Source organism: Gossypium hirsutum, chromosome A02, assembly GCF_007990345.1.
Source record: "Gossypium hirsutum isolate 1008001.06 chromosome A02, Gossypium_hirsutum_v2.1, whole genome shotgun sequence".
Lineage (NCBI taxonomy): Eukaryota > Viridiplantae > Streptophyta > Magnoliopsida > Malvales > Malvaceae > Gossypium > Gossypium hirsutum.
Genome location: NC_053425.1, coordinates 9,665,978 through 9,691,325, shown reverse-complemented (window position 1 = coordinate 9,691,325; position 25,348 = coordinate 9,665,978). Strand labels below are relative to the sequence as shown.

The window sequence follows — 25,348 nt, the reverse complement described above, 5'->3', positions numbered from 1 at the left end:
CAGTTCAACTGTAATTATATGGAAACATGGATTCATATAAGGGAGCTCACCATAATCCTAGCTTCATCAGTCTATGATCACTGATAAGCAGCAGGACAATAAACCATAGCTTCCTTTGGATGGATGGTATAGTTGTCTCTGGTGAGGTTAAAAATAACAATAATGATGAGATTAATTACTGTAAAGGTGAAATTAAAATCAATAATAAAATATATATTTAGATTCAAACACAATAGTGACGGTGAAATGAAAGTTATCAAGTGAATTTTTTTTCCCTTTTATTTATTTATTTATTTTGTATAAGTTGGTTTTCATTGTCCAAAGAGGTAGAGTTCTACTAAATGCACTGTATAGACGGCATCACCCAGCTTTAATTTATTATAAATATTAATTGTATATACAATAAAAAGAAAAAAACAGTATACAGTATACTTTTGTCAATAATTTGGATCACTTTTACGTGTTCATAGCATCCACTTTAAAAAGTTGGACCATTGGAACTAAGGTTGGACTGCAGTTTATTGACGAGGTGAAATATTTAACCATTACACACAAGGCATTTCAAGCAGAATGAGCATTATGTAAATAGAATATCTAAAAAGTGATGCCTCCTTTCTCTTCCCTTCCCTTGTTATCCATCTGCCCTCGGATGAATGTCGGTGGATTACAGGGTGTGAGATATCCAGTTTATTAATATTTAATTTGCAGATTTTGCAAATCCCACCCTCATATTTCCGAAGTCAAACACCGTATGGTAAGCGCTTAGAAATCTATCTCCAAGTACCCTGCATGCAACATGCACCAGTCAGTTCAGTGTGAGTCACACTTGCATGCATTAACAACCCAGATTGAAAGTTTCAACTATGTCTCAAATGGCAAAAAAACAGATTTTTTATGTCGTCGTACCAGATTGGACCTCGTGGGGGAGGCACGTCCAAAGGGACAAAGCCACTGACACACACTGTAGAATAGCTTGTTTCAACTTTAAGAATATACTGCATGTCAATGGAAAAAAAAAACATACATATAGGGTAAGATCAGGAATTTGACAAGGAACGCTGCATGTCGAAAAGTTCAATCTGTTTCCCGAAAGTCTAGAGTATATATGAAATTAAGCTATTGTGCTAGAAGACTGTCCATATTGATAAGCAAACTTAGTATATATAATGCTTAAGTTGCATGTGTTGCAGTATCAAAATTCTATTGTGCTAGAAGACTGTCCATATTGATAAGCAAACTTAGTATATATAATGCTTAAGTTGCATGTGTTGCAGTATCAAAATTAAGACCAGAATAAATGTTCAAATCTTCAAGCATATACTATACCTGTTGTGGAGTAAGAGGGAAAGATTTGTTTCCAATGGTAAATGTAACATCTGGCAGAATTTCGAGGGAACCACAGTTCACAAATGATTTTCCAATGGGATTTGGAAGATCATCGCATAGCTTTGCCATTGAGATGCAAAAGATTTGTTAGTCCATGTCTAACGTATGTATGTATGCATGCATGTATTTATGAATGATTGATGTGATATTATTTGGACAAGACAAATTTACTTAATTGTCCGCAAGAAGAATCACCTGATCCACGTATTGGAAGACTGCGTCCTTTGTTTTCTGTTGTTTGAGCTGAACTTGAATCCAGAAAACAATCATCTCACAGAAAGTACAGACAGCACTCTCACCCATGGCTGACCCTTCCATAGTTTCATCTTCTAACAACGTCTTCAGCCGACCACTGCAGGGGTTCAAGTTGAGGACTCAACATATAACCATACCAAATTTTCCCCCCAGTAATACTAATAGTAATAATAGAAGGAATATGCAAAATTTTACCTCACTTTCTGTGAGCCATTATATAAACACAACCCGACATCGACACACACAATTTCAGGGCGTACCTTCAGTAATAAGTAAATAAATGTCTTTATACCAATCAAGAGTTGGTGTACTGAACATAAATAAATGGAAAAAGATAACTAACCCCAGATATCAAGGTGTTCCATAAGGCATATCCATACTTAGAAACAACATTTCTGCATTCCATGCTTACAATTCCTTCTGCTCCAATTGCACTGTTGATCTGATCCACAATTTGCTGGAAATTGCTGCTAGTGAGACTTAAATGGCGATAACAGTGAAAACAACCAAGAAAAAGAATTATACAAATCCGTAGCACTGAATCTAGAGTTGATTAGAAGGCAAACGGTACAAACACATACAGTTGGCCCAGCAATTAAGGGTGTCCCTGAATCCAGAATAGCTGCACAGCCAAACTTGCATACTCCTGCAAAATAAACAAGATCCCATCTTGAGTGTTAATGTGTTAGGTTCTCAAGGTATTTCTTATTTTCTTTAATAAAAGTATGTTGTATAAATTTTATTTTATGAAAACCTGTTCAGAAACTTAGCTAAAGATGTTTAATTTTCTAACACAAAGTAGATTAAAGGACACCTGTCGAAATGCTCTCTACTAAAATGTCCCCCACCACAATCTGGAATGATGAATGAAACCATAGTTATATATCAACCTTTATCATCAGAAGAAAGCACAGAGGAGAGTGTGAAGAAAACAACAAATTAAGAGCTCACCTCCCAATAACCACTTCTTGTAACCGGGACATAAGTGTGACCACCTCTGAAGTGCCTCCAGTCAAGACCTCCAAACACAATTTCACCTCCCAACTCTGATGTTAAATCTCCACTTAGCCACAGAGAGAAAAGTTTGTGGTTAATGTGACCTTGTTGCATCATACTGAACCTGTATATAGAGTATGAGAAATCTATTGCTAACAGCTGACCAAGATATGAGTTTATACATAGGAAAAACAAACTAGGATTAAATTCAACAAATGATCCTGCAAAAGGTTACTTATAATAAGATAATTTAGAAAAAAAAAATTATACCACAGAGGAGTAGCTTGTTCCACTGAAATTTCCGGAAACCCGAGTCCAAGAATCCCATCATATTTTGCTACTAGGAATGGTAGAAAAGCTTCCCTTGTAATCTCTATGAACTCCTGAATGATACATAAGTTTTGTGAAACACAATTATGTAAAGCATAATATTTTATATATAGATATAAACTCACTTGATCTTTGACAATAATCTCTCCAACTTTAACATGATCCACGCTAAAGAAGCCAGAAACATCTCCATAGTCATAGCTGATTGTGCAAGGTATCCCTGTAAGAATTTGAAGAATGTTGGAAAATATGTTTTAAGAAGGCATTAATTCAACAACTGCCGAAAAAACAAACAAATTATCAAACACATTGAAGGCAACGAAATTACCAATCTTGGTATAAGTACTGGACCACCTTGCTCGAAACTTGGAATGCAAATGACAAGGAATCTGCATACAGCCACACTGACTTCACTATGTAGTTCCTATGGCTTCACACCTCTGAATTAATATTCAAGTACTTGAGACTTACAGAAAAAAGGCATTTTGAAGATGGAACCCAAAGATTAGAGCTAGCAGTGTCAAAGACAACAGAGAAGCTCTGAGAAGGTGAACCTATGCCAATTTCTCCATAATATTGAGTATCAAGATAATTCTTTAGGTATACTACACCTGCTCCTTGATCATTCACATTGCTTTCAAGCCCTACTCGGGTTATCCTGGCAGCATTTAATCTTTTAAGATCTAATGGCTGTTTTTTCAGACTGACCCGCACTAGCCCATCGTCAGTTGATGCAGTGAGAACCCAGCAGGTTGTCCAAGTCCATACACAGATTGCATGAAGAAGAAACTTAATACCCATGCTTTGTATTAACAAGGAGAAAAACTTTAACAGCTTTAGTAGAAAGATGAGTATAACTCACATCTTGTGAGAAGTATTGAGGAAGTTCATACATACCTGATGTTGATCTTGGGGTAAAGAGATGAGCGACCCAAGGTTTGTAATGGGGTAGATGTTGTTGCTTCATGTTTAAGTAGCTAAAGAGAGATGAGGTTTGGGCACCGTCAGTACCTCAAAGGTATTGCACATTGATGGGTGGGTTTTCATACAGTTTTCTGCTTTAGTGGCTCATCCACCACCTCTCTTGCAGCTGTGCGCCGCGAAACTACCACGTAGCTTCCAGCAACCATATATGATAATTGATAACCACCCACAGGGTGAAGCAACATGGCAAAGCAAAGGAGTCTTTTTTCACATTGAAGATTGATAGCGTTGTTAATCAGTTTACAACGTGACCGGATTTGATTGTCCTCTACCGAGAAAATTTTTCCTTGTTTTAATTTGGGGTAATGGTAAATTTTTAGCAATTAAAATATAATATTAGGGTAAATTATACTCAAGTAAGGGGCGAAAGCAAAAATAATTTTTTAAGGAGTGGATAAAATTTTAATTTTTTATAGTTTACATCTTTATAATTTGTAAAAGATTAAATTAAATTTTTATAATTTTAGGGGTGAAAGTTTAATTTTATCTTTATTAATTTAAAATTTTTAAAAAATTATAAGGGCCTCATAGCAATTTTATAGTTTAGGGGGGCCGGGGCCCTGCCAGCCCCCTGCTTCGCCTCTACTCAAGTCACTAAATTATTAGTAGGTTTACATTTTAGTCACCATATTCAAAAAGTTACAAAATAATCATTAAACTATTCGAAAGTTTTTATTTAAGTCACTGGACTATTAAATTTTTTTTAAAAAGTCAGACTAACAAGCTTCAAGCGACAATGCGGTGACCGGGGCATTGGATCAATACCCATTAACAAGTAGAAGAGTATAGCTTGGATCCAAATTGATTTGACAATCAGTGTCAGAGATCATAGAAAAAAGTCGTTTGGATTTTGGTTCGCAGATTCGTGACATTCAAAGTTTTTCGTGAAAAGAATGAACTGTAAAAAAAAAAAGTAGAGCTTTCGATTGGTACAGACAGTGCAAACAGAGAATGCCATACATTAGCGATTTTAACAGCCTACTGATTTAAATGAAAACTTTCAAATAGTTCAATTCAATGATATTTTATAACTTTTTGAAGTTGAGTGGCTAAAACATAAACTTATGAATAATTTAATGACCTTAGGTGTAGTTTACCCATAATATTATTATTGCATTAACTTATAATTTATAGGAACTTAAATCAGTGTTTATACAAATCCAAATAAGAGTTAATTTGACTGACCACCAACACAACAACATAGAGCAACTTCTAGGTCTGTCGCAACTTTTTAGTGATTTTTTCTAATAAAGCTAAAATTCCAAAAAGTTTGGAGTGGCATGCAGTCTATATTGAACAATCACTTAGTTGATGGAGCTCTTGGGAGTTTGTTCTGTGGGACATGTTCTGATACTTAAGTCAGCAATGCTATGGGGTCATCGGAGTTTGTACTCATGATGAGTACGGTCTGCCTGCCTGACAAGCCAACTGTGGTAGCTATCTTCACGGTGATGCTGCGTGACAAGTAGTGGAGAACCTCCTTGTCAGGCCAGGAGTTTTCTTTATAGTGTGACAACTGGCTTTCTTGATTATTCAGGCTCTCTTGGACCTGATCTTGCTCTGAGCCTTAGCCTACTTAGTTATGGGTATAATAATTGTCCCCCGGTCTAGGGCTAGTTAGATCATTGCTTGGATGGCTATTAAGTTGCCTGCTAAGGACTAGTGTACCAACCAGGGAATATCTGTTGAACAGAATTGTTGCCTGTGCAAGCAGGAGATGGAAACAAGGAACCATCTCTTCTTTCGTTGCAGATATTCATAAGAGTGGCAGCAAATATTACATCTCTGTGGACTGCAGAGAAAGGTAGCTGAATGATAAAAAAGGGCTGAATTCAAGCTCAAAGGCAATAACATGGGCAGCCTCCATATATCACATCTAGCAAGAAAGGATTAGGAGAATCTGTTGTACTGGAAGATCCAGTACCATGCAGGTCCTGCAACTAATCAAGGAACTGACCAAGAGAAACTGTGAGGAATGGTGGCTTCATAATTCCATTTCTTGCAATGTGTTGTCTTGATTAGCCTCGAGAGCTTGACACTGGTTGTTTGTTACTTCTGGCTAAATACTTTGTTATGTTTAACTATGGACACTGTATAAATGCAATAGCCATTCTGGTCATGGTGTCATTTTTGGATCACATTAGATCAAATGAGATGTAAAATGTTTGGTTTACTGAAAATTGCCTCCATGATAGAAATGGACTGCATGTGATTGGAACTTGAATGCAAAGCTAGTCCTGGTACCTATATGGAAATAAAGTTGACAAAATAGGTCTTTGAAATCCTTTCCCTTCAATTGGGATATGTGGGATAAAATACTATAGCCTAACAACTTGAGTACAAGTATAACAAAACATCATCCAGCCATACAATGCCGCCAAGCAAAGCAATCATCCCTCTTTGCAAATAGCATTTGCTTTATTTCCTTGAACAGACCCTAAGCAGCTTCTGCAAATCCAACTCGTAGATTACCAAAATCGAACACCGTATGATATGCTTCCATGAAGATCTCCCCAAGAATCCTACACATGCAAAAAAGATGCAATTGCATGAATGAAGGGAAAAAAGGTTAAACACTAAAACAAATATGTCAAAGCATTTATGACTTGAATAATATAATGTTGATGGCCAGAGAGCTACTATATATAGAAACAAGGCATGAGAAGTTACCAGAGAGGACCCTGGGGAGGAGAAACAGGAACATCCAATGGAATAAAACCACTGATACAGAAGGTAGCCATATCTTGTTCCACTTTGAGGATGTACTGATTCGTTGATAAAAATTAAGACAGTAAGAAGCAGACGATGTTCCATTTCACATCAACTTCACAAAATTATGAAAATAGGCATTGTTCATTCATATCGGTCATGCTGATAAATAAAAAACATATGGTACCATACCTGGCCCGGGGTGAGGTGGAAGGATTTATTCCCAATGACAAATGAAACAGTAGGCATGCTTGGTATTTTGGTACAATCTACAGCTAGTTGTGTTGTTGGATTTGGTAGGGTATCACACAACTTCAGTAGAGAATCAATTAATATTTTGTTAGTCTGAAGCAGAAATTTCTGTAAGTACTAATTGGGGGAGGGGGGAGCATAGGGATTAGGGAAAGGACCTTGTTAACATATTCAATTACTTTTCCTCGTGTTTTCTTTTGCATCATTTCAGTCCTCATCCACGCTACAGTCAACTCGCAAGCGGCACATACAAGGTCCTGCCCAACATTGTGTGTCTCTCCCTTTTGTTCTACCACCATTTTGATACTATCACTGTGCAGATTAGTTGTATATCTTAGTGTTGAGTTTAGTAATAGGAGACTGATATGATATATATTAATCTCGAAAGCATGTATAGATCAATGAAAGAAATAAACTGACCTTAGATGCTGAGTCCCATTGAAGGAGCATAAACCAATACTGGAGCATAGTTTGTCAGGCTGTAGCTGTAAAGCAAGACATCAAAGGCACATTGACATCCTATAGTCATGAATGAATATTATATATACATTAATAAGAAAATTAGAGACAAACAAACCCCAGATAACAGGAGCTGCCATATAAGATCTCCATACTGAGAAACTGCTTTTTTGCATTCCATGCTCACAAATCCTTTTGCTTCGATAGCATCGTTGATTTTTTTCACAGCATCCTAAAAGTATGGTGATCTTGTTAAGAAAACTTGTAAAACAAGAAACCATGCTTATTAGAATTTTCCGATAAAGATAGCTGCACGTACAAAGGGACCAGCAATGAAAGCTGTGCCTGAATCCACTATTGCAGTGCAGTTGATGCAACATCCTGTAAAATTAATTTGGATTCCAATATTATTAATTACTAGACAGTCACAGGGAAGGTCCTAGACAAAAGTATACAGTAGATTACCTGTGGATTGGTCTGCGACTAAAAAATCTTCCAAGTCAATCTAGATGAGGAAAACATAAATAAAAAAGGAAAAAAAAATATTTCAGAAAATTTTCTAGAGAGATGACATAGAAATACATTTATAAATAAATAAAGAGAGGAAGTGTACCTGCCAATAACCTTTCTGAGTGACTGGAACATAAGTATGCTGTCCCTTGAAGTGCTTTGGATCAACACCACCGAAGACAAGCTCACCGCCCTCACTGGCCATTGGATCTTTGTTGAACCAGAAAGAGAAGACCTTTTGAGCAACAAGGCTTTGTTGCATCATACTGTGCCTGCATCAAAAGCATTCAAAACATTTATTTATGGTGAATGGAGATGAATAAAAGAATGTTATACTGGATTATGTTGTCAAGCCAATAGGCATATACCAAAGTGGTGCTACATTCCCCACAGAAACGTCCTGGAAACCAAGTCCAAGTATCCCATCGAAACTTGCCAAAGAGAGAACAACACTTCCTTCTCTTGTGGCTTCTGTAAATACCTGAAAGATGATAGGACTAACAAGCAGAATGAGATAAAAGTAAATAAAACCACATTAGTGCATGATAAAACTAGAGAAAAAACAAGGCACCCCACTTGATTTTTGACAACAAGGTCTCCAACTTTTATATTATCTTCACTGAAAAACCCCAAAATCATTCCAGAACCATAATTAATTTTGCAAGGTTTCCCTGGACCAAAACCAATAAGAAATCAGCTCTTGGTTTAAAACTAAAAATGGGCTTTCAATATTCTCCACAAAATTACCAATCTCTGTATATGTACTGGAGTTGCTAGAGTTGTATCTGGAGTGGAAAAAGCAAGCAACCTGCATGGAGAAAAGAACTTGATTTGCTTAGAAATGGAAAATTGCCTTTTCAAGTTGTATTTATTTATCATTTAACAAAGAGAATTGACTGACAGAGAAATGACAATGTGAAGATGGAATCCACAGGTTGGAGCTGCCAGTATCAAAGATGACAGTGAAATTCTGTGGTGGTGAACCAATTCCAATTTCTCCAAAATACTGAACATCCAGATAATTCTTCAAGGAAATTATATTCATTTCTGAATCATCTGAGTCTTGAGTTGTAGTTACTGCTCCCTTAGCATATGTACTGTACCTCCCTTTAATTCTAGTAGCAGCATATAAACTGTTAAAGCCTAAGCTTTGTTTCTTCAGACCAAGTCTCACCACACCATTTGAGGAGGAAGTAATAGCCACACTCATGGAGAATGTAGAAGTCAATAGGCACATTACCAATAAAACAAATTTATCCCCCATTTTTCCAAGGTATACTGTGTCCAATGAGTAAGAAAAATGACTTTACTATCACTAATAAATAGCATATTCATCACATATTTCATGAAAGCTATTACAGTTCACATCCCCAGGAAGAAGATTGAAAAGTCATGGACAAGGATGCCATGACTGGTGTGAGGAATGCTAACGTCTAATTTTGATTTTTAGTCCCTCTACTATACTAAAATTTGAGATCTAATCCTTCTACTTTGGCATAATTTGAATCTCTACTTTTTGTAATCTTAGTAGTAGTTCCAAATTGACATATAACACTATTAACTCTTGCCATTAACATCATCTGATCTCTTTACCTTTATAATGTTGGTAGTAGGTAGCCCAAAAACAAACAAACAAAAAAAAACTCCACGTCGTCACCTTTAATGATATCAATTAACAGTTACTAACATTATAAAAGTAGAGTACCTAATTATGTCAAATTAAACTAAAAAGATAAAATTTCAAATTTCAGCACAGTATAGGGACTAAAACTATAATTAGACCGGTTTTGGGGGTTATAAAAGCATGTAAATTGTTTGATAAGCAATTTGATGAAGCGATGAATGAGCCAAAATCAATCATTTGTTACAATAAGGTTTCCCCGAGGTTACAAGTTGTCACTTTAAACATGAACATGCCCCAGAAACCAAACTAAAGAATACATAGTTATTAAGAGAAGAATGTTATGATTCGTGTGACTCTTACTTTGTTTATTGGAAAAGCATACAAAGGAAGGGATTTTCATTTCTATTGAATATAGAGTACCAATTAGCCTATAAATAAATATACTGATAGCAAGGTTTGTAGTGAATGGAGAGATGATACCTGAGACTAAGAAAAGCTTCAGGAGGAAGAAGGGATCAGCAAAGAAGGAAAAAGAGCTCCAATCAAGTGTGTAACAAAAGCAAAGAAAAAGACTGACAGTAGATAAATAAAGAGCTTCTTCTGTAAGTGTAATGACTAAAGAACAAACCAACTCTCTTTCATCACCAATGATGAATGTTCAGTGCAGGGAACGAATAGGAACAAAGAGAGAAGTTTCTAGCCTAGATAATTCCGTCTTGGAATTTTGGAACTCTCCACAAAATTTCTTGTGGTGCATGCATGTACGTATGTATGTCCCAGTGCTGCTTTTTGATTCAATACTTGGTGGAAACTCAGAAGATACTTATTCTAACCTGTATAGAGACTAGGCTAAATAAGCCAATAGGAAACAGATAAGGATTTATTCTTAGAGTGAGCCAAATCTGAATCCAAATTTAATACTATAAATAAATAATTACATGATAATTAGATTATTTTATAAAAACATTTTATCAGTAATTCAATTCAAATTAATTAAAAATAAATTTTTAGTATTTTTTTATACGATCCAATTTTGTCCAAACCATTTTAGTATGAAATTCCGCAATTATTAAACATAAAATTAAATGAATATTCCTAAAATTTGAAACTCGCTTTGTTTTAATTAACTCATTTTGTATTTTAAATTTGTTTGGGTCCAATTTAATTCGTTTTTTCAAGAACCAATTAAAGGTCAAAACCCACAAACCCAAGAGTTCAAACACAAAATTTTAAATCAAGGCAGGCCTACGCGAAGGCCCTAATATTATTAAAACTTGCCAAGTTCAGAAAGTCAATTTCCATTTTAACCCAACCCTAACTTCTGTTTTAGGCCCAATTTACTAATATATATCAAATTTAAACTTCTTTTCAAGACATATAAATTTATTAGAAAATTACAACATTTATTTTACTTCCACAACTGATGGCCATCGAAACCATCAAATATAATTTTTTACAACAAATATAACAATAAATTAAATATAGAGTAGTAGGACCGAATCCACAGAAATTGGTTATCTAATTTTGTCTTTTTCTGTGACCAGATTCGTTGTTGCAGCCACAGTTGTGCCCACGACTTGTGTATAGTAGTATTAAAAAAAATAGAGTTTAAATTAATTAAGATAATAAAATAAAGAGATATGAATAAAAACTTTTGAACCTATTTTTTTAATAATTTTATATTTTATAAAAAATTATTGTACAAATATTAAAATATGTAAAACCAAATATTAATAAATCAATATTTTATAAAACCTCAAGGAATTTAAAAATCATGACAAAATAATATATATAAATAGTAACAAGTAAAAATTATAAAATTATTTAAAACCCATCCGGAATTAACGTGGGTAAAATAAATTCCTTACACTTTCATTTCTCCATCTTCATTTTAAACTATTAAAGTAGTCACTTTTATTTATCATATGTCACATTTTAGTCATTTATATTTGAAATATTACGTTTTAGTTACTTTCGTTAACGTGTTGTAATATTTTAGTCACTGAGTCGTTAACTACCATTAATAGTGTAACGGTAAACTGACATGACACGTTAAATCATCATTTCAAATAAAAATTTTATGTTAAATTATACAATTAGTCCCCATACTTTTTTCATTTTGATCAATTTAATTTTTTTCTTTTATTTTCTTTTAACTTTTTTTCTTTATTTTCTATTCTTTTTTGTTTCTCCCTCTGTTTTTCTCCCTTTTCCATATCTAATATGTTAAATTATAGTTTCTTCACCGCCAATTTGACTTCTTGATATGTTAAAAGAAATGGAGAAGGTAGGAAAACAGAGGGAGAACAAAAGAGAATGAAAAAAAAGGAAAGTTAAAAAGAATATAAAAGAAAAAATTAAATTGCTCAAAACAAAAAAATATGGGGGACCAATTGTATAATTTAACCTAAAATTTTTATTTGAAATGATGATTTAACATGTCACATCAGCTTACCGTTACACCATTAATGACAATTAACAGCTTTGTGACTAAAATGTTACAACATGATAACGTAAGTGACTAAAAACGTGATATTTCAAACATAAGTGACTAAAATGTAACCCTAGGTAAACAAAAGTGACCATGGCTATAGTTTACCCTACTTTTATTTTTTTTTGAATAATTTAATTTTTTTCTTTTTTTTATTTTCTTTTTCTTCTTCCCTTTTAGTTTTAACAAATGGAAAACATAGAAAAACTATGTTAAAAGTGATGGAGAATGGAGAAAAACAATGAAGAAGTAGAAGAGAATGAAAAATAAAGAAAAATAAAAAAGAAAATTAAAATAACATAAAAGAAAAAAATTAAATTACTCAAAATGAGAAAATATGGGGACCACTTGTATAATTTAACTTAAAATTTTTGTTTGAAATGATAATTTAACGTACTATGTTAGCTTACTGTTACACCGTTAATGACAATTAATGGCTCAGTGACCAAAATGTTACAACATGTTAACGTAAGTGACTAAAATGTAACTTGAGGTAAATAAAAGTGACTATTTTATTAATTTACCCTAATTTTCATATATATTTATAATTTTTTATATTTTAAAAAAATAGATTTTTTATATTTTATATTTTTAATTTCAAAATAATAATATAAAAAACTGTTATTTTATAAATATATATATAATTACTAGAAAAATAATTCTAATTTTTTTATAATTAATCGCTAAGTTTGACATATGTCCATAAAGGGCTACTATATGCATATTAGCACGACGGGACAGGATAGTAACACTAAAAAAATAGATAGTTATCATCTACAAAGAAAAAACGCGAGATAGTTACACTTTGTTTTGCAATTCTCACACCTTGCAATATTTGATCATGAGAGCACATTTTGGCATATTAGGAAGAAGTCATCTTGTCCTATTCCGCTTTAGAGGAGTTGTTGGACTACCATTAGCGATCAATTGTCTCCATTTGTTTCCATCTTTACTTTGCACATTATCAATTTTAAAGCCCCCCTAAAATACTTTTTGGCGAATAATATGTTAATGTCAGCACCCAGAAGAATATTATCCATTATATTACAACCTTGGATAAAGGCATTCTAACGTGGAGAAATTAAAGTAGACATCATTGTTATTGTGTACGCAGCATTGGTCTGAAGCATTTTGAATGCTTTAAAGCAAGACAAATCTCAATTTCCGCATCCTAATTGTGATCCATAGCTGACAAGTGTTGTTTCCCCCCTTCCTAGGAATTCATATGATAGAAATTCTTCATCGGTAAGCATGTTAATAAGTAAACTCGGTACTTTTGTCGCGGGCCAAAGTGTAAAGCCTGTGACCGTGGCATAAAATACATTATATGGAGGTCTATCGATTAGATGGAGATCATTTAGTTCATAAGAACTGGCCCGATTCAAGAATTGTTAGAAAAACCTGTCAAATTGAAACTTGGATGGCCCAATGATGAAGATATGGCAACATAAACTACTTTGTTAAATATAGGAACTAATCTTAGAAGATTGATAGAAATCATATCTTGCAAAGATTAGATTAAATTTGATATTATGTATCTTGTAAATTCCATGATTTAAGGGATAGGTTAATCTCGTCCGTCGATGTAACTTAATTCGGACCGTAGGTTTTGGGGGAGCTCAACTATAAATAGAGAGTCTTTCCATCACTTGTAAATCATCCATTGTATATTGAATTCTTAAGAGTAATAGAATTCTTAGAGAGCATTTACTCAAACACCTCTCGTGCATTCTTTCTGTGGCTTTCTGTTGTTCTTTTATAGCTTCTTTTGGCACAATTACTTTCACTATACAAATTGGTACCTTGAAGGAATTATAAAGGAATCATCATTTGTGGTGATTAGGCTGACTTAGGCGAGTTTAGAACGAACGGTTCGCCTAAAACTGCACGGATCGCGAGACAAAAAATTTCGGTCCATTACACTACGGTATGATTGTTGTGGGTAATAATACAAATGGAATGCAGTCCCAAACTCCACTATACATTATTGTTCCTCAAACTGCTACTCTTAAGGATACAAGATCACAACTGTAATACCTACCATTTTCTTAAATCGGTATTATTTTAAATTGTTCTAATAGTTTTTATAAAAGAATAGAATAGAAGAAAAAAAAAGAATCACTTACGGTATTTTATGTTAGACGATGGTTTTGACAATTTGGGAGAAGCTAATCCTAGAGAAGAGGAAGAAATGCAAAGGAAGGGCAAATCGATAGAGTTTCAGCAATTAAGGTGAGTTTTGGTTTAGATTTTTCCAACATTTGTGTTTTTAATCTATTTTTCGTAAAATCCATATATTTATTTGGGTCAAATTTTGGTGACTTTTTCGTGAGGTTCAGCGAAATTTTTGGTACCCAATAAAAATTATTTTCAAGATTTTTCAAATAATACGTGTGGCATCCATTTCGATGACGTAACTTAGGAGAAAATAATTTTTAAAGTGTCTGTAATATTATTTTGACAGTTTCAAATAGTTAACTTTAACACACTAAAAATATAATAATATAAAATTTATACTTTCATTTGGCATTAGTCATATGACTCCCGTTCATTTGGCATTAATAGCTGCTAGGTATATGATACTTCACTCTTGGCCTTAGTTGTAATCCGTTACTATGTTTTCTTATTTGCACTAGTATAGCAATTCGATTTTAAAATTTATTATAAATAGATTTCATAAATAACAAATTAATGGGTTTCATAAAAAATTTCATCTATATTTAATCTAAAAATTTGTACATATCATGCATTTATATTAATTTAAATATTAATCATAAAATTAAATTTAAGCAAAATTATAAAATAATTTAAATACATTTTAACTGATACGCGCAAGCAAACTTGTACATTGCTAAATACGAAAACTAGTATAATTTAATATAACAAATTACATACACTACATTTGCGACAAGTGACGATTTCTCCAATTTTACATTTAATTTATTTATTTTTTAATTATCCATTGAATTTATTTATTTTAATAAAATCATATTATTACAATATATATTTATAATAATACTATATATTTATTAGCATATTATAATAAAATTACATATATTCTATCTTTGATTCCAATAGATAAGACTCGATAAATATGCAAAGATTTAATCATTTTACTATTTTAATAAATAATTAAATACACAGAATTTATTCACAATATATTTTCAAGTATTATTTTATATTAATACATATATGTGTATAAATATGTGCATAATATATTTTAGTTAGATATTATTATTATTATATATATATATTCGGGTACTCTTTGTATTGAATAATATACCAAAAATATATAGAATAAATGACATTCAATTACCATTTTAAAAAAAAATTATATATTATTATGTTTTAATTTCGTAAACATATATTTAGTGAAACAATACAAAATTTTTAAAAATAAAAAAATAATTAAATTACATATAACTTAATTAATATATATTAAATACATGCATCGCCATAAAAAAATAATTTTAATATATAATATTGGTCAATTAAAAAAAGTACGTAACAAATATTTATGTATGAACAAAAATGATTTGTTTACATATTGAAGAAGATGGACAAAGATGCAACGTAAAGGATTCGTTTTATGATTTAATTAGTGTCAAAAAATTGTAAGAATGCATGTCTGTTTTTAGATTCCATTAAGTGTAGTAAAAGGCGATAAACACATTGTTAAATACTGATTTGGGATAAACAAAATATTTGGCATAAAATTAGCATATTGATTTTAAATTTAATTTATATGCTCACATGTAGGAAAATGACTCAACGTTTAAAATTTTTTTTAAAAAAAATTTGAGATGTATTAATTTACTTTTTGATTTAATGTATATGGTTTAATATGTTCTTTTTTTAGTAAAGAAGCAAAATGCAATTCAATATAATTGTCTCCATAATATTTTTACTTTGTTTAATTTTATTTTTACCTTGCTTTTGGTAGACAGAGGCGAAATTGTTTTAGCGGATGTCCCTTTAGAAGGATAGAATCAAAGTATATTGTCAAACAAATAGGTGTAACTATTAAGTTCTATGGAGGCAAACTCAATGAAGTGAGTTACAGTGGTCCTACTACTATGAAAAAATATACTAGGTGTGCTCAATTACGTGAAATTTTTGAATTAGTTCATGCTACTTTGAAATCCAATAGTGTTTTTCATACCAGTCCAAGGGGTTGGTTTATTTTTAGGCATGCTTTGTTTGCCTTGCTTTTCTTCTTCGGGCACATTTGGTATTGTGCTAGAACTCCATTCAGAAAAGAGTTTATAAGTTAGTTTTTAGGATTAAAACCTATAGCATCAGACGTGGGTAAGAAGAGTATTAGTATTAGTAGTTTTCTATTTTCGAAAAGAGGAGGAAAAGGCAAAAAATATAATAGAGAAAACGAGAGTAGAGTCGGAGAAGAGGAACGAGACAAAGAAAGAAAAACTTACCAATTAGACTATTAACTAGGAAAGGAATACTAACATTCAACTTTTCTTCTATGGTATTTTGGATTGTAAGTTGTCATCCTTTTTTTTTTTACTTGATTTTGTTTAGATGAGCATGATAAACATAATAGAGAAAACAAAAGTAGAGTCAGAGAAGAGGAACGGAACAAACAATAGTAGAGTTGAAGAAGAGGAACTAAACAAAGAAAGAAAAACTTACCAATTAGACTATTGACTAGGAAAGGAATACTAACATTCAACTTTCCTTTTACAGTATTTTGGATTGAAAGTTCTCGTTCTCTTTTTTTTACTTGATTTTGTTTTGATGAGCATGATAAACATAATAGAGAAAACAAGAGTAGAGTCAAAGAAGAGGAACGAGACAAAGAAATAAAAAGGTACTAGTTAGACTATTGAGTAGGAAGGGAATACTAACATTCAACTTTCTTTTATGGTATTTTGGATTGCAAGTTGTTGCCCTCTTTCTTTCTTTTTTTCTACTTGATTTTGTTTTGATGAGCGTGATAACATAATAGAGAAAACGAGAGAAGATTCAGAGAAGAGTAATGGAACAAAGAAAGGAAAACTTTAAAATATGAATTGATTAGTTAGTGTCTTGATGTCGAAAGTTGAAAATCGGGAACGGATTTAAAATATGATCCTTTTTATTAACGTCGATTTTAAAAAAACGCTTGAATTAGTCCGAAAAAAGTGTTAAAGACTCTCGTCTCGAAGTAATAAAACGTCACATCCGGTGAGTTAGGACACGACACTTTGTACTCTCGAGAAAGAGTTTGCCTTTAATTTTTATTGGAATTTCGTGTATTTTAAAACTCAAAAGGATATTTGGCTATTTAGAATCAACGAGAAAATTGAAACCCCATAAGTTAGGCCACAATTCCTTGATGTTGCAAAACGACTTTGTTTGAAAGAAAAGATTAAAATTAGAGTCGCCATCGATCTTTATTAGGTGTGATCGGATCACCTTTGCTTTAATAAAACATTTTAGTTTACTAAAACGATGTTTTTGGTCTACGAAACTAGAGAGAACGGGTTCGGGAGTCGGTTACGTGAGAGGAATGATTAGCACCCTTGTCAAGCCCAAAAATTGGTACCGAATTTATTAGTTAGTGTCTTGATGTCAAAAGTTAAAAATCGGGAACGGATTTAAAATACGATCCTTTTTATTAACGTCGATTTTAAAAAATGCTTGAATTAGGCTGAAAAAAAAGTGTTAAAGACTCTCTTGTCTCGAAGTAATAAAACGTCACATCCCGTGAGTTAGGACACGACACTTTGTACTCTCAAGAAAGAGTTTCCCTTTAATTTTTATTGGAATTCCTTGTATTGTACATAGAAACAAGTTTAGAAATATATACAAAGCAAATTAAAGTATATAGTGTATGAAATAATTTAGAATAATACATCTAAAACAATCTAAAACAGTTTAATATATGAAATTTAAGATAAATAAAATAGTTTAAAATAAATAGTAATAATAAAGGATCAAAGAATCAAAATTTACATGAAAGAGGGTTAGATTGCAAATAAAATAAAATTTTAGGGTCCAAATTCAAATAAAATAAATACAAGTATTTAAAAAGGACTAAATCAAAATCTAAATAAAATTAAAGGGAAAATTCAGACAAAAAATAAAGCAGTGGACCGATTTGAAACACGCCGAAACATTGAGGGATTGAATGGAAAAATAATCCCAACCCCCTTATGCGCAACGTTTTAAGGGTTTGCTTCTTCAAATGACCCGAGGACCAAATTGAAACAGAGGCAAAATTCTGAGGCAAAAATCAAAATAAAAAGGTAACACGGGACCACATTGAAATGCACTATAAAAGCGAAATGATCCAACGCGCAAATAGACCATTAGGTCAAAATGCGCGGATCCTCCGTTGGTGCGGGTCAGGTCGCGCGGTTTTTCCCCCTAAACGACGTCGTTTTGAGGCATAGGGGGTTGTAACATGGTGACGTTTTGCTGGGCTATTAAAGCCAATTTTTTTAAAAAAATGCTCATTTCTCTCCTTTTATTTTTTAAAAAATAGAAAGCAGGCCCCCTCCTATTTTCCTCTTCTCTGCTAGGGTTTTATACCCATCATCGCCGCCGTCTAACTGCATCTCTGCCATGAGCGGTGGCCGAAATTGCATAATATCGGGCTCTTTCAGCCCTTTTTTAGACGGGATTGAGGATAAAACATTTTTAACCCAGAAAATGCGAAAGAAAAGGGGGTCTCTCGCTCCCTCTTAGACCCGATCTCAACGATAGGGAAGGGGTCTCCAATGACGTGACCACATGTGAATCCGGTGAGATCTCCTCCTCTCTTTCCCTTTATTTATTTTATGCCCACCTTTATTTAAAATAGATTTGTAATAAAAAAATAAAAAGAAGCTAAAAACGAACAGAAAACAAAGAAAAGAAAATTAGGATAAACCTTTTTCAATATCTGTTCTGCGTTTTTAATTACTCGTTGTGTGTAAAAAAACTATAAAGGGGATCCTCTGGCTTTTAAAGCCAAATTACAACCTTTTACATCCATTTTTTTGTCGTTTTGCCATTACTTCTTCTGCGCTCTGCAGGTGTTAGAGGAATGGGAGGCTGGTGATGGCGTGCGGGGAAGGTTCTGCGCGATGTGGCCAATGGTTGGCCTAGCATGCGGCAGCTGAAGGCTTGGTGGCTAGGGTTTTTTTTTGTTTTCTAAAAATGTTGATAGCTAGTGGGCTAAGTTTGGTTTGGGCTTGTTGGGTTTTACTTGTTTGGGTTATTTGGGTTTGGGGTTTGGTTTAGTGAATTGGGCCTTGATATTTGTAAAAATGGACTGCAAATTTAGACTTTTATTATTTATTTAGTGGGTTTATTTTTTGTTTTATTGGTTTGGAATTTTAGGCCAAAATTGGCTATTACAGCTGCCCCTCTTTGCTCATTATCGTGTAACGAGAATGGAGCAAAGACCTTAAAAGAGCCAATTTTGTCTAGTCTTGCCTAATCTTGACTTCTTCAGTTCTTCAAATAGCCTCATTTCATCCTTCTGCATCTTCAGGGGTATAGGAATTATTGCTTTGATCTACTCCACTGCAACTTCATAAGACTTGTAACTTCAACCTATTCCACTGCAACTTCAAGGAGACAAGGTTTGTGTCTTCAATCTACTCTACTACAACTTTAGAGAGATAAGATTTGCCAAGGTAACTTTAATCCGTCCCACTACAATTTCACGGGTATAGGATTAGTGGCTTCAATCTGCTCTACCGCAACGTCAGGGAGATAAGATTCGCCATGATAGATTTGATCCGACCTACTGCAACTTCAGAGGTATAGGATTTGTAGCTTTAATATGCTCTACTGCAACTTCAGAAAGATAAGATTTGCTATCTTTAGCCAGCTCCACTGTAACTTTAGGGAGATAAGACTTGGCATGGTGGATTTGATTCGACCTGCTGCAACTTCAAAGGTATAGGACTTGTAACTCATAGCTTTAATCTGTTCCACTGCAACTTCAAGGAAATGAGATTTTCTATCTTCGATCTATTCCACTGCAACTTTAGGGAGATAAGATCTGTAACTTCAATCTATTCCACTGCAACTTCAGGGAGATAAGATTCGCGGCTTCAATCTGTTCCACTACAACTTTAGGGAGACAAGATTCGCCATGGTGATTTCAATCCGTCCCACTGCATCTTCAGGGGTGTAGGATTTTGATTTCTCTGGTCTATTACACCATTCTTTGGAGAACATGACCTGTTGAATTTATTTCATGGGCCAATTTATGCCGAATGATTAGAATGTCATGATCAAAATGAATCAAATGCTACTGGCTAGATGTGTATGAATGATGTTTGCATGAATGTAAAAAATGTCATTTTTTAATGCTTAATTTGATATTACTCGTTGTTCATCGAGGTTTTATCATTGACGTATTACTCTGTCCTTTTTCTTCAGCTGGTATCTTTGGCAGAAAACCCAAAGAATAATCACAATTTGGGCTATTTTTTCCAATGTTTCTAACCCTTGAATTTGGGTAATTCAAACTAATTAGTCTCATTTCAAGTCCTTGTATCATTTAGAAGCATTTCAGAGCAATATGCAAAACTCCTTTTTTGAATATTATTAGTCCATTAATCATTATTTCAATGAAAAATGCTTGAAAAAGATTATCGTAATAGACAAGATGGAATTTTATTGAAAGCAAAGCTCAAAATGAATAAGGTAATCAAGATATCAAATTTTTCTAAGATACAAAATGAATAAAATGAGAATAGGTGCCTCAGATATCGTAGCATGAGCTTCTCTGCACAAAACTTCTTGAGGACCCTTTGAACTTGATATGCGTTTAGAAGACCAATAGTACTTTGTTGATGCCCCAAGATGTAGTATCTCTTTTCTCATTCATTTAGAGAAGACAAGACTACCACATGCCCCATCTTTGATCAAAATTTGAATTGCCCATTCCTGAGTTTTCAACTCAAAACCCCTTTGGTCTCAAAGCACCCTTTTGCTAGTTTTCGCCTTGGCCTCTCCTTTTTTTTTATTTAGGTAAAGTACCTCTTGACCGAATCTGAATTCACGAAATTAGGAAAGCTTTTACCATCCATCTCAGTCAAAATCAGAGCTTGTAACACCCCTTACCCGTATTCGTCGCTAGAATAGGGTAGGAGGCATTACCGGAGTTTACCGAATTAAATTTCCATTAATACGAGTTAAATACAATTCATTTACTAAAACATGTCATGGCGTCCTTTAGATGGGCCTCCAGAGCCCAAAACATACTTCGAGACCAAACCAGAATTAAATCGAAACCGTAGCGAATTTTTTGCAAAATCCCAAAGTTTTTTTTTCTGCTCAATATAACCCCTTTATAAATATCTAACCTTCCCTGCAAATTTTAAAACCGAGACCAATCCAACCAACCAATTCATTTCAATCAATTTGATACCAAATTATACTACTATTATAATTATACTATTTAACATATTCATCATTCTTTACTTTAGTGTATATTTCTTAAACAAGTCTTAGTATTTATATAATCATCAAACCTTATACATGCCATATAAATCAAAAAGAAATTTACAAAAGCTACCGGAGATAATCTGGATAGTGTGATCCTCTGTGTTGATTCGATCCTCCGTATACTTCCACGTCAATCTACAAGAGACATTGATTACACTCATGTAAGCTTATAGAAGCTTAGTAAGTTCATAGGCATAAAACATAAATCTTACCAAATATTTATACACTTATACAATATACACAATTATTAAGTTCACTTGTCAACCACAGCCATTGGTGAGTTCCCTTGTATAAACTTACTACCACTTATCCATTTCCTTTAATTCTTTTGGGCCCATTTGTCACATATCATTCTTTAACCAAATTAGGGAATGGTTACGGAAAATTGAGTACTTCACTTTCACTTTGCCATAGTATAACTATGGTCTTGCGTATGATCATTTATCACCTTTTGAAGTCATAGTCCTGTCACAGTCTTACACTGATCACATTTATCACTTGTCACTGATCAGATAAGTGTAGCTAAAACTACCACTTATCACTTATCACTTGTCACTGATCAGATAAGTGTAGCTAAAGCTACCACTTATCACTTGTCGCTTGTCGCTTGTCACTTATCACTGATCAGATAAGTGTAGCTGAGGCTACCCTTATCACTGATCAGAAGTACTCAAATCCGACATTCCGCTCAATTTAATCATTTATTCGATTTTCATGTTGTTATTTTATTCTCTATTTATCAATAAATATATTTCATCATACATATTACATTGTATAATTCATAAAATTAACATATAATCATTAAACTTCAACCATATGAACTTACCTGGGTCGATTTGCAAAATTTGTGAAAGTTCAGGGACTAATCAGCTACTTTTTCTTTTCCTCGACTTGCTTCGAGTTCTCAATTTGCAGTAAAAATATGAAAAACCAGCTTAAGAAAACCCTTCTATCGTGTTTTTGCTGATGAGAATGCAAAAAAATAATGAGAATTCTAGATAATTCCACTTCAGTCCTAGTTTATTAAGTAAATTTTGCAATATTCCAATTTTGCCCTTAATTCATCAATTTTCCTGCTGATTTCATGCACCTTGCTGTCCAGCTCAAATAGACCTTGGGTCTATTTTCCTTTTAAACCCTCTTTCTTTTATCATTTAAACTATTTAATCATTTCTCATAATTTTATATTTGTTACAATTTAATCATTTTTATTCAATTAACTATCGAAACTTTAAAATTTTTTAACGAAACTTTAATACTAACTTATTAACACTCCATAAATATTTATAAAAATATTTATGGCTCGTTTTAAAATTTTCAAACTCTCGATATCTCATTTCCGATTCTAATTTTTAAAATTTTTATTTCTAGTACACTATTCTCTATTTCAAAAATTTTCCTAACTTCACACTTAACTTATATTCACTAAATTATTAATATTTTATACTCATTTTTCAGATTTAGTGATCTCGAATCACTGTTCCGACACCATTGAAAATTTAGGCTATTACAATTCTCCCCCTCTTAAGAAACTTCGTCCTCGAAATTTGTCACCTGAAAATAGGTTCGGATATTGTGATCTCATTGATTCCTCTGTTTCCCAGGTTGCCTCCTCCACACCATGTCAATGCCACAACACTTTTACTAACGGTACCCATTTGTTCATTAACTCTTTAATTTCCCAAGCTAAAATTTTCACCGGTTCTTCTGAATAAGTCATGTCGGGTTGGAGCTCTATTTCTGTATAAGGGATTACATGTGATGGATCTGATCTGTACCGTCTCAACATAGACACATGAAACACGTTATGAATCTTTTCAGGCTCCGGGGGCAAAGCCAATCTATAAGCTACCGGACCGATTCTTTCAATGATTTCATACGGCCCGATAAATCGTGGGCTGAGTTTTCCCTTTCTACCGAACCGCAAAACTTTCTTCCACGGTGACACTTTCAAGAATACACGATCACTCACATTAAACTCTATATCTCTTCTCTTTAAATTTGCATATGATTTTTTCTGATCGAAGGCAGCTTTTAAACAATCTCGAATAATACGAACTTTTTCTTCGGTTTCCCGAATCAAGTCCACTCCCATTAGTTTCCATTCACTTAATTCAAACCAATATAATGGAGTTCTACACTTTCTTCCATACAGAGCTTTAAATGGTGCCATTTTAATACTAGTTTGATAACTATTATTATAAGCAAATTCGACTAAAGGTAAATACCTTTCTCAGCTGCCGCCAAACTCAAGTACACAACACCTTAACATATCTTCTAAAATCTGAATCACTCGCTCTGACTGCCCGTCTGTCTGAGGATGAAAAGCTGTGCTGAAATTTAATTTGGTGCCCAAAGCCTCCTGTAATTTACTCTAAAATCTCGAAGTAAATCTCGGATCTCGATCCGAAATAATAGATATCGGAACTCATGTAATCTCACAATCTCAGAAATATACAATTCCGCTAACTTCTCCAATGAAAAATTTGATCTGACTGGAATAAAATGTGCCGACTTTGTCAATCTATCAACGATAACTCAGATTGAATCTTTCTTTTTTGGAGTCACAAGCAATCCTAATACAAAATCCATCGTAATGTGTTCCCACTTCCATTCAGGAATCATAATAGGTTGTAATAAACAAGTTGGTACTTGATGCTCTACTTTCACCTGCTGACAGATTAAACATTTTGCAAAAAAATTCACAAATCTCTCGCTTCATACCAGGCCACCAGTACATTCTTTTTAAATCGCAATACATTTTTGTACTACCCAGATGAATAGAATACTTACTATTATGAGCTTCAGCAAGAATATCATTTTCAATTCTGGATTATTCGGAACACAAATTCTATTATGATAACGCAACATACCACCATCATCAACGTTCTATTCTGAACTCAAATTATCCTGAACCATTTGTCGTTTCAGCACTAGTTTCGGATCATCACTCTGTAATTCACGGATCCGTTGAAGGAATGTAGATTTTGCTTTCAATTCTACTAATACTGAGCCATCTTCATTAACAGACAAATGAACATTCATTGCTCGAATTGCAAACAATGATAATTTTCGGCTAAGTGCATCAGCGACCACATTAGCTTTCCCCGGGTGATAATCAATAACAAGATCATAATCTTTCAATAGTTCGAGCCACCGTCTCTGTCTCAAGTTCAACACTTTCTGTGTTATCAAATATTTCAGACTTTTGTGATCGGTATACACATAACATTTTTCCCCATATAAATAATGTCTCCAGATTTTTAAAGCAAACACAATTGCGGCCAACTCCAAATCATGGGTAGGGTAATTTTTCTCGTGCGGTTTTAATTATCGAGAAGCATATGCCACTACTTTCCCTGATTGCATTAAAACACAACTCAAACCATTTAAAGATGCATCACTGTACACAACATATGGTATACCTGATTCTGGCTGAGTTAACACTGGAGCTTCTGTCAACATCTTCTTCAACTGGTCAAAACTTTGTTGGCACTCTTCAGACCATACAAATTCAACATTCTTCTGAAGTAGTCGAGTCACCGGCAAGGCAATCATTGAAAAAATTTTAACAAATCGGCGGTAGTATCCCGCTAATCCCAGGAAACTTCGCACTTCTGTTACGTTCTTTGGAGTTTTCCAATTCACCACTGCTGACACTTTACTTGGATCTACTCGAATTCCTTCAGCTAAAACAATATGACCTAGAAATCCAACCTCATGTAACCAAAATATGACCTAGAAATCCAACCTCATGTAGCCAAAATTCACACTTGTTGAACTTTGCATACAACTGTTTCTCTCTCAAAGTCTGTAACACACTTCTCAAGTGTTATGCATGATCAGGCTCGGTCTTCGAATAGATCAATATATCATCAATAAATACAACCATGAATCTATCC

General features: G+C 33.5%; 2 protein-coding genes across 7 annotated transcripts; both read right to left on the bottom strand.

Annotated features, from left to right (window-relative positions):
• Positions 1-351: 351 nt before the first annotated feature.
• Positions 352-4,171, bottom strand: LOC107951559 (aspartic proteinase). Of its 4 annotated transcripts, none has more exons than XM_016886643.2 (14): positions 3,865-4,171; positions 3,439-3,680; positions 3,296-3,356; positions 3,093-3,187; positions 2,908-3,020; positions 2,593-2,761; positions 2,456-2,495; positions 2,223-2,287; positions 1,985-2,098; positions 1,837-1,901; positions 1,582-1,738; positions 1,327-1,446; positions 907-995; positions 352-785 (listed from the first exon to the last, which is right to left on the bottom strand). In XM_016886643.2, exons 1-14 carry the CDS (start codon positions 3,932-3,934, stop codon positions 698-700), a joined length of 1,488 nt encoding a protein of 495 aa, XP_016742132.1. In that variant the 5' UTR covers positions 3,935-4,171; the 3' UTR covers positions 352-697. The 4 variants fall into 4 exon arrangements, with proteins under 4 accessions (XP_016742132.1, XP_016742130.2, XP_016742133.2 ...); XM_016886641.2 differs by having other exon boundaries at positions 3,439-3,769; positions 3,865-4,005; XM_016886644.2 differs by lacking the exon at positions 3,865-4,171 and having other exon boundaries at positions 1,837-1,844; positions 3,439-3,834.
• A 1,999-nt stretch (positions 4,172-6,170) lies between these two features.
• LOC107951558 (aspartic proteinase oryzasin-1) lies at positions 6,171-10,248 on the bottom strand. 3 transcript variants are annotated; one of them, XM_041090511.1, is made up of 14 exons: positions 9,986-10,248; positions 8,783-9,159; positions 8,629-8,689; positions 8,458-8,552; positions 8,250-8,362; positions 7,985-8,153; positions 7,837-7,876; positions 7,691-7,752; positions 7,490-7,603; positions 7,333-7,391; positions 7,071-7,224; positions 6,853-6,972; positions 6,622-6,716; positions 6,171-6,473 (listed from the first exon to the last, which is right to left on the bottom strand). In XM_041090511.1, exons 2-14 carry the CDS (start codon positions 9,143-9,145, stop codon positions 6,389-6,391), a joined length of 1,530 nt encoding a protein of 509 aa, XP_040946445.1. In that variant the 5' UTR covers positions 9,146-9,159; positions 9,986-10,248; the 3' UTR covers positions 6,171-6,388. The 3 variants fall into 3 exon arrangements, with proteins under 3 accessions (XP_040946445.1, XP_016742128.2, XP_040946447.1); XM_016886639.2 differs by having other exon boundaries at positions 7,333-7,397; positions 9,986-10,242; XM_041090513.1 differs by having other exon boundaries at positions 7,333-7,397; positions 8,783-8,996; positions 9,986-10,235.
• Positions 10,249-25,348: the final 15,100 nt, after the last annotated feature.

Excerpts from the sequence above, each read along its gene's own strand:
- LOC107951558 (XM_016886639.2), bottom strand. The coding sequence starts at position 9,145 with ATGGGGGATAAATTTGTTTTATTGGTAATGTGCCTATTGACTTCTACA. Across the intron at positions 8,690-8,782 it reads CTTCACATTGTCATTTCTCT|GTTGCTTGCTTTTTCCACTC; the intron begins GTCAGTCAATTC and ends TTCTCCATGCAG. Across the intron at positions 8,154-8,249 it reads GGGAATGTAGCACCACTTTG|GCACAGTATGATGCAACAAA; the intron begins GTATATGCCTAT and ends CTTTTGATGCAG.
- LOC107951559 (XM_016886641.2), bottom strand. The coding sequence starts at position 3,768 with ATGGGTATTAAGTTTCTTCTTCATGCAATCTGTGTATGGACTTGGACA. Across the intron at positions 3,021-3,092 it reads AGATTATTGTCAAAGATCAA|GAGTTCATAGAGATTACAAG; the intron begins GTGAGTTTATAT and ends TGTATCATTCAG. Across the intron at positions 2,496-2,592 it reads CAAGAAGTGGTTATTGGGAG|ATTGTGGTGGGGGACATTTT; the intron begins GTGAGCTCTTAA and ends TCATCATTCCAG.